This window comes from Crocuta crocuta, unplaced genomic scaffold, assembly GCF_008692635.1.
Source record: "Crocuta crocuta isolate KB4526 unplaced genomic scaffold, BGI_CrCroc_1.0 scaffold7, whole genome shotgun sequence".
Taxonomy (NCBI): domain Eukaryota; kingdom Metazoa; phylum Chordata; class Mammalia; order Carnivora; family Hyaenidae; genus Crocuta; species Crocuta crocuta.
The window spans coordinates 11418985-11430610 of record NW_027531904.1 but is presented as its reverse complement, the minus strand read 5'-3'; the positions used below and the strand labels follow the sequence as shown (position 1 = coordinate 11430610).

At 60.7% G+C, this 11626-nt stretch overlaps 2 protein-coding genes across 2 annotated transcripts in view; one reads left to right on the top strand and one right to left on the bottom strand.

Moving 5' to 3' along the window:
- The window catches only part of IDH3A (isocitrate dehydrogenase (NAD(+)) 3 catalytic subunit alpha), a 207535-nt gene that overhangs the window by 92561 nt on the left and 103348 nt on the right, over positions 1-11626 (bottom strand). The window lies entirely within an intron of this gene.
- The window catches only part of TBC1D2B (TBC1 domain family member 2B), a 46065-nt gene that overhangs the window by 24372 nt on the left and 10067 nt on the right, over positions 1-11626 (top strand). Inside the window, exons 5-9 of the mRNA XM_077774292.1 lie at positions 611-1000; positions 5067-5177; positions 6011-6204; positions 8418-8912; positions 11454-11571. Coding sequence (XP_077630418.1) covers positions 611-1000; positions 5067-5177; positions 6011-6204; positions 8418-8912; positions 11454-11571 — 1308 coding nt within the window. The remainder of the gene's footprint in view (positions 1-610; positions 1001-5066; positions 5178-6010; positions 6205-8417; positions 8913-11453; positions 11572-11626) is intronic.

Below are 11626 nucleotides of genomic sequence, written 5' to 3'. Positions count from 1 at the left end.
GGCCCCCCCCCCCCAGTCAGCCACCAGCACCAGAGAGCAAGGCCTGGCTTTCGTGGGTCTCGGCATGTTTTGTTCCCCAGAGGCACCCCCTCGGGGTTTCACGCTGCGGGGGGCGCTTGTTTAGTCGTGCGCGTCGGTCTCTCTGAACACGAGCGCCTCGCCGGCCCGGCGCCCCTTCACCGCTGGTAGCGGCCGCCACGTGGTGTCAGACGACACTGAGTGCGCGTGGTTGTTTCGACCCAAGCTGAGGTTTCAGAGCTCTGTCTTCTCAGCAAGGATGCACGCTTGCTGGGGCCACGGCCGGTCATGGCGCGAGTTCGCGGTCTCCTGCTTCCTCTTGCTGCTCTCTGCACACGGGCTCTGCTGCTAACGGCTCTTCCTCTCCGCTTCGGAGAGCCTTTGAGAGGAAGTTGGGTCCTAACACCCTCCCAGCTGGGCGTCTGCATTTCCTCCGCCTCGTGTGGCCCCGTGTGGCCCCGTGTGGCAGGGCGCCTGCGTGTCCTCTACCCCGTGTGGCCCCACGTGGCCCCGTGAAGCGGGGCGCCTGCATGTCCTCTGCCGCGTGGCCCCGCGTGCGTGCTCAGGGTCTCTGCTTCCCCTCTGGCTCCAGGAGCTTGTGCGGCTGCTGCAGCAGACGGTCCGCTCATCGCAGTATGACAAGTACTTCGCCGGCAGCCGGCTCGCCGAGGGGGTCCCCAGGGACGCGCTCGAGCTTCTGCACCGCAAGGACGACCAGATCCTGGGCCTCAGCGGCCAGCTGGAGAGGCTCACCCTGGAGAGAGAGAGTCTGCAGCAAGAAGCGAGAGCGCTCAAGGGCAAGGTGGGCGAGCTCAGCGAGCAGCTGGGGATGCTGGTGGAGACCATCCAGGCCAAGGACGAGGTCATCATGAAGCTCTCGCACCAGCTCAGCGCCGGCGAGGACAGCATGCCGTCTCCCATGGGTCTGCCCGGCTCCCCCGCCGCCGCCAGCAGGGAGCAGCTGGAGCTGGACAGGCTGAAAGTGAGTGGGGCGTGGGCGCCGGCTGCTGGCCGGGGTGCCCTCCGTGCCGTCCATGGCCGCTGGCCTCCGCTCCTGGCCGGGGAGCAGAGCGTGGCCCCCGGCGGCTGGTGTGGGGTCGGCGCCCCTGTGGCCAAGGTGGGAGGGGCCTGGGGCGGGGGCTACTTCCTGAACACTTTCGGTCTCCATGTCGTCCCCGAAGTGGGGACCAGCTGGCGGGTCGGGGGCGCACGGTGCTGTGGGAGGCAGGGGTGGTGTCCGTGCCTGCAGAGAAGCCAGCCGTCCCCCCAGGAGAGCGAGGGCCCGTGGCCTGTCAGGCTGCAGGGGGACGCTGGTGTAGTCCCGTCGACCCCACACGGGTCTCTGGCCGCAGGTGTGGCCCTGCCCCATCGCACCCCTCACCTGGCTACCCTCATTCTGTAGACAACTTGGCACCGAGGCTGTTTGGCGCCTGAGTGCAGTGTATCCTCGAAGGCCAAGGTTGGCCACGTTGAGGTTGTTAGCGAGGGCCTGCTGCGTGCCTGTCAGGGCAGAGGATGGCGAGTGGCGGACGTGCGGGGGTCTCAGAGCGTTCTAGAATGGGAGGTAACACGGGGCCGACAGCAGCATCGCTGGGATGTGCGCACGGCCTCCTGTCGTGGCCGTTTCCCGGTGACACGTGGGAGGCCAGGAGGGTGCGTCCTCGAGGGGAGCCGGCCTCCTTCCCTCGTGGTTCCGTCTCCTACGAACCCAGCTGTGACCCCAGAAACCGTGGTGGTCGGTGTTGCCAGCGGGCGGGCTTTGCCAACGCGGCCTAGGACACGCCCGGCCTTCACCACACCGCGTTGCTGACGCGCATTTTACACCTTGTTTGACGGCAACTACGGTTCATGCTTTGCGAGCCTGCGTGTTTCCGCAAGGCCTGCTCGCCGGCCGCGGTGAGCATTCTCTCTGGGGACGCGTGCGGGCCGCTTTTCACGGGCGCCGGGCCAGCGGCTTCTTGTCCTCGGTCCACGCGGCTCCCTCTGGAGACTTCGACTTCTCGCCCTGATCTACCTTTCTGTTTTTGTGGCATGTTGGGTGGGCTGGTTTCAGTCACTTCGGGATTTCGTGACTTTTTCTCTGGCCGCCACGGGGTCCAGGCAGGATGGTCGGGCACCAGCCTCACACTCTCGCCCTCCCCCCTGCACCGGTTCTCCAGCCCCACACGCTCACCCTCACCCCTGCGGCAGCTCTCCAGCCCCACACGCTCAACCCTCCCCCCTGCACCGGTTCTCCAGCCCCACACGCTCACCCTCACCCCTGTGCCAGCTCTCCAGCCCCACACGCTCACCCTCACCTCTGCACTGGTTCTCCATCCCACACACTCACACTACCCCTGCGGCAGCTCTCCAGCCCCACACGCTCAACCCTCCCCCCTGCACCGGTTTTCCACCCCACACTCTCGCCCTCCCCCCTGCACCGGTTCTCCAGCCCCACACACTCACCCTCACCCCTGCGGCAGCTCTCCAGCCCCACATGCTCGTCCTCACCCCTGCACTCGTTCCCCAGCCCCACACGCTCACCTTCACCCCTGCAGCAGTTCTCCAGCCCCACACGCTCACCCTCACCCCTGTGTCAGCTCTCCAGTCCCACATGCTCATCCTCACCCCTGCACTGGTTCTCCAGCCCCACACGCTCACCCTCCCCCCTGGGCCAGCTCTCCAGCAACTCTGCAGGAATTGAAAGCAGTGTGAGGGACGTGGATAGAAGTGGGGGACGTGCTGTGGATCCTCTGTGTCCTCGACTACTTGATGCTGCATGGTTTCCATACTGATTTCTTCCCTTGTCCCCAAGTTTAAATGTCCCTGTGGGGGACCATCTGTGTGTGTCGATGGTGGTGCCCTGTCATCTCACTATCATCGTCACTTCCCGGTTTCTCCGTCGAGAGTCCATGTGTGCGACCTGTAAACATTTGTGCTGTTTGGAATCTGCAGGCACTTCTCTTTAATCTAATACAGGGTCATTTTCTGGGGTGTTTTGAGGAAGGAATAAATGTTGGTCGTAGCATTTTTCCAGTCTAATATGTGAGAACTTTATTTTTCTCGTATTTCCTTCCAGGCCTTTTCCATGTCTTTGTGATTCTCTGTCCAGAGTAGGTCAACCTCTGCTTTGTCCAGCACCATAGCCCAGCTCGGTGACCCACCGTGAGGGCGGTGTCTTGAGGCTGCCTGTCCTGTGACTGTCCCCAGTCCCCTGTGCTGCCCTTTTCTCCTTCCTGTGATTTGCCCCTTCGACATGAGCCTTCACACTTGCAGCCTTGTTTACTCATCTAGCCACGTGCCAGGCTTTGCGCTCTGCTGGAAGCACACACCCCTCGCACCCCCATGGCGCCCAGCGTGGCTTGAAAGTGGAGGCAGAACCATGGCCAGCATGAGCAGCAGAGAAGAGATGTGGGCTGGCCCGACCACAGCAGGTTGGGTCCCCCTCTGCCCAGTGCGTTCACCTGAGACCCAGCCCTCCCCTCGGGGGTCTCGCCGGGATCGGGGTCCTGGTGCCTCGTGGGTCTTCCCTGGTGTGATCGTCACCGAAAGGAGACCGTTCTTACGATGAGCAGTCAGGACTTCCCAATGAAGACATCGTTAGCCTTCCCGCTTCACCCACCCCGTGCCACTCGGCCACCGTCCCTCGGCCTTGGGTGTGCACTGTGCTTGGCCTGGAGCTCCCTCTCCTCCTTGGGCTGCCAGCAGCTCTCACCCACCAGGAGGGGAAGACTGAGGCTGCGGAAGGGGATCTGGGCCTCCTGTGGGGCTGGACTTAGGGGTCTCTCGGGCCCATCGTGACGTGTGGCCCGTGGACTCAGAAGGTGTGCGCATATCGGTCAGGCGTGGCCAGTGGCTGGGAGTCCGGCGGCCTGGCTCTCAGAGGCTGGGTCCTGGCTCCGAGGCTCCTACTTCACATGGGCAACAGAGACCTGGGGATGGCTACCCGACAGTTGTCACAGTGCAGTGAGGTCAGGAGTGTCACGCTGACCCCGTAACCCCTAGCAAGCACCCCACAAATGTTGCCAATTGAAAGGACCATTGAAATCCATCATTTCCTTTGTGGGTTTTAGGATGATTGTGGGCCCCCATCCCCATGGTGATGTCCAGCCTGGGGCACGTCTTGGGGAATAGCTATGGTCTCTGCCCCATGAGGGCCCAGGAGTCCACGGCTTCCCTGGCCACTCTCAGCCGGCCCTGGGATTTCCCCGTGGGTATGGCGTAGGCCAAGGGGCCAGAGCCTCCCTGGGAGCCCAGGCAGAGCGGGAGAAGCATGCTGATGAAGGGCTGTGCTCGGCAGAGCATGTCTGCCTCAGGCTTCCTGTCCTCAGGCCTCAAGGCCAGAACCAGATGTGTCCCTGTGCTCGGTGGAGCTTGTCGCTGGCCCGTGAGGCCTCTTAGAACACAGCAAATGCAGCAAACATTAACCATTGGTGAATTTAGGTGAAGAGTGTGTTGGGTTCATTGTACTTCCCTCCAGGCTTCTCCAGAGTTTTGACATTCTCCACGTGGACGTGGGAGGACCTTGCTCTCCTGAGCCCCTCGTCCGCTGTCATTGCGGGTGTGAGTCTGTAGTTAAGGGTGTGTGCGATGTGCAAAGTGGGTGAATGAAAATGAGAACTCACAGGAAGTGTGCTGTGTCTCTGCTTAGGAAAGAACCGAGCATTGGGGCGCCTGGGGGGCTCAGTCAGTTAAACGTCCAACTTCGGCTCAGGTCACGATTTCACGGTTCGTGGGTTTGAGCCCTGCATCGGGCTCTGTGGCGACAGCTCAGAGCCTGGAGCTGCTTCGGATTCTGTGTCTCCGTCTCTCTCTGCCCCTCCCCCGCTCATGCTGTCTCTCTCTCTCTCAAAAATAAATAGAACATTTTTAAAACTTTAAAAAAAAAAAGTGAGCGTGAGGGAGGTCAGTGCAGGTAGATGACACTTGCACAGGGTGTGGACGTGGTCCTGGTGGCTGCGGCGACGGGGGGGTGTTGGCGCTAACTCGGCGGGGCTGTGGGCAAGGGCAATCATGCAGAATAACCAGCCTGCAGCCGGTGTGAATTGATGGGTTTTCTCTCCCAACAGGACAGCCTCCAGGGGTATAAAACCCAGAATAAGTTTCTGAACAAGGAAATTCTGGAGCTCTCGGCGCTGCGGAGAAATGCGGAAAGGAGGGAGCGGGATCTGATGGCCAAGGTGCGTTGGGCACAGCTCTGTGACCTGGTGGCCGGGGACTCGGAGCCCGTCGGATGTGGGCCTCTGAAAGCCTGTCCTGCTGCTGCTGGGCGTGTGGTCATGATACGGAATTGTGTCTAAAACATTCGGAGCGTAGAGCGTGCAGTGCTCGCTCTCGCGCTGAGGCGCCCTGATGCATCGTCTGCACGCAGAGTGGGCTTCACAGAAAAGGTTAAATCCGAGCCTGAGGCCTCGAAGTGAAGAGTATTTGGATTGTGATTTTAGCTCTTGTGGGGGCCGCTTTCCTATCTGTAAACGGGGAAGGGGGAACCCTCGCTGCCAGCCCAATGGCAGCGGTGTGGGAGTCTGATGGCATTGTAGCGGGAAAGGCAGCATGAACGTGACAGCTGTCACCGGGTGGTGAGTGGAGCTCACCGTGTCCCCCAAACTCCTGTCTGCGTGTCCTCCCGGCCATCTGCTTTGTCTGAGGAGGTGGCAGACGGGAGCTGGTCCTGGGCACAGTGTCCTTGGAAAGTGTGGGTGCCACACAGGCGCCTGCTCATGGCCCATACGCCGGGGACACAGCGTGACCTTGGGAACCGGCTCATGGTCTGGTTCCTGCCACTCCCTTCAACTGCCCAGGACTGATGTGGGTGTTGGCATCGGGTCCTCCGTGCCAGAGCCCCAGGAGGGAGGGGATGTGACCGGTGACATAAACTAATCTCTTACCTTCCACACGGTCCCCGCCTCTCCTCCTGTGGCTTGGGGCTTGCCGTTTAGTGGCCACCTGATGTTCCCGAGGGTATTTTATCCCGCGTCTGTCTGGGTGGAGGTAACCACCGCACTCTCTGTAGTATTCCAGCCTGGAAGCCAAGCTCTGCCAGATAGAAAGCAAGTACCTGATTCTGCTCCAAGAAATGAAGACGCCCGTGTGCTCAGAGGACCAGGGCCCCTCCCGCGAGGTCATAGCCCAGCTGCTGGAGGATGCGCTGCAGGTCGAGGGCCCGGAGCAGCCAGAACAGGCGCTCGTGAAGCCTCACCTCGTCAGGTAAGGTCTGGCGACCGTCGGGTGGTGGAGCCCCTGCTGAGGCCCCCCTGCTGCGGCCGTCCACAGAGGCATGACACGAGGCTGTGTCCCGAGACAGAGCCACACCCGCACCCGGTCCGAGTCCACGGGGTCCCGAGTGGGGAAAATGCTCAGGTGGCCCAGCACCCACTGAGACTCTGACACATGCTGTGGACTCACTGGGACGTCCACACGTTAGGACGTGACAGAGCCTGGAAGCTTGTGACGGGTGTCCCGTTAGGGTCCGTCAGGTACTGGTTTCTGAGACATGAGACTCATGAGACGTTGGACGGGGAGAGACCTGCAGACTCGGCCCCGTGTCCCCCGCTGGCCGCTCCGGGCCGGCCGCGCTGCAGGGGCCTCACGCCTCCCGCCTCGTCGGCACGGCCTCCCACGTCCAAGCTCAGCGTCGCCCACACCGTCAGGGCCTGCGTCCGGGAGCCGCGTGGGTGGGGGACCTGCAGGTGCGTTCAGCGCTCGGTGAGGTGGGTGCTTACCCTCCTGCCGCGTGGGGGCCGAGGCTGGGGAGGACCCCAAGGTCATGGGGCCCGGCACCCAGGGTCCGCGGTTGGCACTCCGGCAAGCGGCTCCGGACGTGCCTTTCTCCTCCCTGCCGCGCTGCGGGCTCTCATCGTTTACGTCAATCTAACCATACACGCGGACTCCTTTTTACTTTCTTATTAAACTTTCAAACCTACAACGTGACAGCCGGTAACCGCCCCACGTGCACCGTCAGCAGTTGCCAGTGTTTGGCCAGCCTGGTTTCATCTTAACCCCGCCCCCCGGAATTACTTTAAACCAAATAGCAGGCATTTTGTCATTTCACCTTAGAACACTTTGGTGTGCGCTTCTAGCATGTAACTGATGGCAACCTTTGGTCAGTTTATTTACTTGAAGAGAGAGTGAGCATGTCTGGGTGAGCACGCGTGCCAGGGAGGCAGAGAGGGAGAGGATCCCAAGCAGGCTCCACGGTGTCCGCGCAGAGCATGACGACGGGCTCAAACCCACAAACCGTGAGATCACGACCTGAGCCGAAGTTCAGAGTCAGACGCTCAACCACCCAAGCCGCCCAGGCGCCCTGATGACACTGCGTAATGCACGAATCCCACCGTGTTCTGTGTGGTCCCAGCTGCCTTCCTTCATTATTTCCTGAAATCATCCAGGTGGACACGTGGTTCCCGGGAGCTTCGTTCTTGCCTCATGCGCCTTCCTGGGAGGAGGCATGTGTGGTGCCCAGACCTCCTGTCTTTATTCCTTCCCCTCGTGCGTCCCTTTAACAGACGGGCAGGCGAGCATCGTGATTCATGTTTCCCCGTGTCCGTGTGCGAGCTCCTGTCGGGTGTAGACTGGCAGTGGGGTCCCTCACCTGCAGGGCCCGGTCCCTGACCTCCAGATCCCTGACCTGCACGGAAGGCCTGCGTGCTGGTGTTGTGTGGCTGGCCTGGCGGGTGGCCGCAGACTTCACTGCCTACATCGCCGTGCTCGGGCGTCTGCCGGCCGCCATGTCCAGGCCGCGCTCATCCCCGAGGCTCCAGGGCACAGGCTGGCGCGAGCCGTTGGCAGAACGCTGTTCCTGGGGCTCGCAGAGCGAGGGCTGCCGGGCGGGACGTTCATCCCCCCTTGTGGAGGTCACTGCATCCCTGGGCTCCAGCGACCGTGGGCCGCGCGGCCCCTCTCCTTTGACCCCCACCGTGAAGGGCTTCCGTGCGCACGTCAGTCCCCGGACCACCCAGGGCAGCCTCCCCACTGTGACTCCGTCCACAGTGTGGTTTTTGTGAGGTGACCTCGTCACAGATGTGAGGCCCTGGGGTTTGACATCCTTGGGGCCACGGTCAGGCCGCCTACATCCGTCACATCCACACAAATGTTTTCTTTCTCGTCTTTCCACTTTTTAAAGTGATTTTTTCGAACACAGACGTTTCTTGTCCATGCGTGTGTGACGTAAACACACGCATGTGTCAGCACTGACTTCATCTCCGTGCTTTCCACACGTGCCTGTAAACCACCTCAGATTCATTTTTGCTCCTCGTATCGGGAAGAGATCTGATCTGCCTTTTCCCCCAGTGACAGCCAGCCATCCTGACCCTGTTTACGGAGAAGGTTACACTGTCCCCACCGGGGATACTTTTTGCTGTTCCGCTGGTGTTTTTGTTGAAATTGTGTCATTTTATTTTCCCTTCTGTTTTTCTCAACAGTGAGTATGACATCTACGGGTTCAGGACCGTCCCAGAGGATGACGAGGAGGAGAAGCTGGTGGCCAAGGTCCGCGCGCTGGACCTGAAGACGCTGTACCTCACAGAAAACCAGGAAGTGTCCACCGGGGTCAAGTGGGAAAACTACTTTGCGAGCACGATGAACAGAGAGATGGCGTGCTCTCCGGAGCTGAAGAGCCTGATACGGGCGGGCATCCCGCACGAGCACCGCTCCAAGGTGTGGAAGTGGTGCGTGGACCTCCACACCAAGAAGTTCAGGGGCAGCGCCGAGCCCGGGTACTTCCAGACGCTGCTGCAGAAGGCGCTGGAGAAGCAGAACCCGGCCTCCAAGCAGATCGAGCTGGACCTGCTGCGGACCCTGCCCAACAACAAGCATTACGCGTGCCCCACCTCGGAGGGCGTGCAGAAGCTGCGCAACGTCCTGCTGGCCTTCTCCTGGCGGAACCCGGACATCGGCTACTGCCAGGGTCTGAACAGGTGGGTGTCGGCGCCCCCAGGCCCCTCCCCCCAGGCCCCTCCCCCCAGGCCCCCTGCAGGCCCCTCTCCCAGGCCCCTCCCCGCAGGCCAGGTTGGAGTCAGAGACCTTTAATTATGCAGTGTGGCCTGGGAACCCTGGTGGCTCAATCCGGGGAGCCTCTGACTCGGTTTCAGCTCCGCTCATGATCTATGTTTGTGGGTTCGAGCTCTGTGTTGGGCTCTGCACTGACAGCCCAGGACCTGCTTGGGTTCTCTCTCTCCGTCTCACTCGCTTTAAAAAAAATAAAATAAGAAAACAATACCACCACCAAACTCACATTATCTGAAACAACTACGTTTCTCGTTCTGGTTCCTCACTCTCGGGTTTTGACCAGAATTTGATTTAGTTATGCTTATGCTTATGCTTATAATTTACATAACTTACATTTATAACGCCCGAAGCGGACACCGGCAGCCATGCCGCATTCACCCAGCGTCCCGGTAATCGAGAGGTTGCCTGGGGGGCCCTGCGGGCTCGCGCTCGTCCCTGCTTCCGTGGGCAGAGGACACTGGAAAAGCCGCCCGCTGTGTCGCTCTTCATTCGGAGCCAGGCTAGGGCAGGACCAGGCCCCCGGAGGCCCCGGGGTCTGTGCCGCACGGAGCTGCGTGCCATGGCTGCCGGGTGCCTGGGGTCTGTGTAGTGGCCGCTGCTCATCCAGGGACGTTCTCTCCGTGCAGGGGGAGCTGGAGATACGCACGAAGCCTGAGGAAGCTCTGGTGCACTCCTGAGGAATCTCCCCAAAAGCCAAGGGCGGGGGTTGGGGTTCAAATGCTATGGTTTATTCTGGCCCCTCCCAGGCCCTGAGCCCCACTCCATGCCAGATACTGGCCTCCCGTAAGGGCCGTGTGTGTGAGTGTGGGTGTGTGAGAGTGTGTGTGAGTGAGTGTGAGTGGCTGTGCTGCAGAAGGCAGGTTTCAGCTGCAGTGTTCACACCAGGTGGTTCCCAGGAGCCCCCGCTCCGTGACGGTGAGACGGGCGTCCTCTGTGCCCGGAAAGGGGAGATTCAGCTCCCGCTTCACGCCCTCGTTTAAAAACAGACAGACGAGAAAGCTGTAAACAGGACGCTGCGTGGGGAGCAGTCTTGTTCTGTGGGAATACTCAGGCTGACAGTTTCCAGAAGCCACAGCCCTCTGAAGGCCAGCGGTCCCTTGGGCAAGCCTGTTTGGGGGTACGCCGGCACCCCTTTCATCCGGTGTTGCCGTGGAACCTACTCTCCCACAGCAAAACTTCCAGAAAGCCGCACCCTCCACCCGCTCCCCATCACCGTTAGGGCCTCTTGACTTTAACTGTGTTGTTGGGTTTTTTTCCTTCTAGGTATTTTATATGTGCCCCTGAGGACCCAGAACTTCCGCAGAAGGACATTTTGTTCTTCCGTGAGTGATCCAGGCCTAGCTTCTGGACACTTTGCTCACTTAAAGCGGCGTCCTGCAGGCTGTGCTGACCGCAGACCCCTGGCCCCACTTCCTGTACCTGCGGGCGCTGCGGGCCTGCTTCCTCTCCCGTCCGGCCCAGGCCTGCCCGAGGCATCCCCTTCCGCCTACCCTGTGTCCCTCGTTTGAAGGTTTTAATTCGAGGTGAATCCATTGTAGTTTTCTCCAAGGAAGAAAAAGACTGTAACCAGCCTCAGAGGAGTAGGGTTAGGGCTTCCTGGGAGGCACGGAAGCTCCATGTCAGAGCGGACAGAGGCGCTTGGATTTCAGTAGCGAAGAAAAGGGCTTTTCTCTCCCTGCTCTGTGTCCAGATCCTGGGAGTCANTGCTTAACCGACTAAGCCACCCAGGCGCCCCTGGGAGGTCACCTCTTAACTGGGGACAGACAGTGTAACGGCTGGGCCCAGGTTTCCTTCATGAGCAACCTGACGTGGTTGGGGCCCCTTTCCCCACGTGCACGCACGCCGTGGCCGCAGCTCCTCTGAAGGCCCCTCGGAGCCGTTGGCTGTAAGCCACCCTCCACTCGCCTCTGCCTTCGGCGCACAGCAGGGTCAGCGGCGTTAGCTAAGCATTCTTTTTTATGAGGCTGCTTGATCATTGGGAAAGAATTTCACCATCTTTCAACGAAAACCAAATGAAAGGGTTGGCGGGAATAGTACCTTTATGCCTCAAACATGATTTATTTATCTTAGTGTTTATTTTGAGAGGGGCTCGGGGCAGAGAGAGTCAGTCCCAAGCAGGCTCCCTGCTGTCAGCACAGAGCCCAACACGGGGCTCGAATCCACGAACTGTGCGATCATTACCTGAGCTGAAGTCGAGTCAGACGCCCCTCACCCAGGGCGCCGGGCTGGCTGGGTCGGTGGATCACGTGACTCTTGACCCGAGGGTTGTGAGTCTGAGCCCTGTGTTGGGGGCAGAGGTGACTTACAGACAGACAGATGCGTCACTAGTGCAGGAAGTGACGACTGCGTCTTCGGGGCCCGAGGAGGGCTGCGGCGGGCCGGCTGTGCGCCCGGGCCCCCACCGTGCGGGCAGGGCGCTCACCTCGCTGCCGTTTGTCCTCTGTGTGCAGGCTGGTGGCGGTGGCCCTCCTCTACCTGGAGCAAGAAGACGCCTTCTGGTGTCTGGTCACCATAGTGGAGGTTTTCATGCCCCGAGACTATTACACGAAGACGCTGCTGGGATCCCAGGTATGTCCAGACTGCGCCCCAGTCATCAGCCTGGAGAAGCTGCCAAAATGTGGCT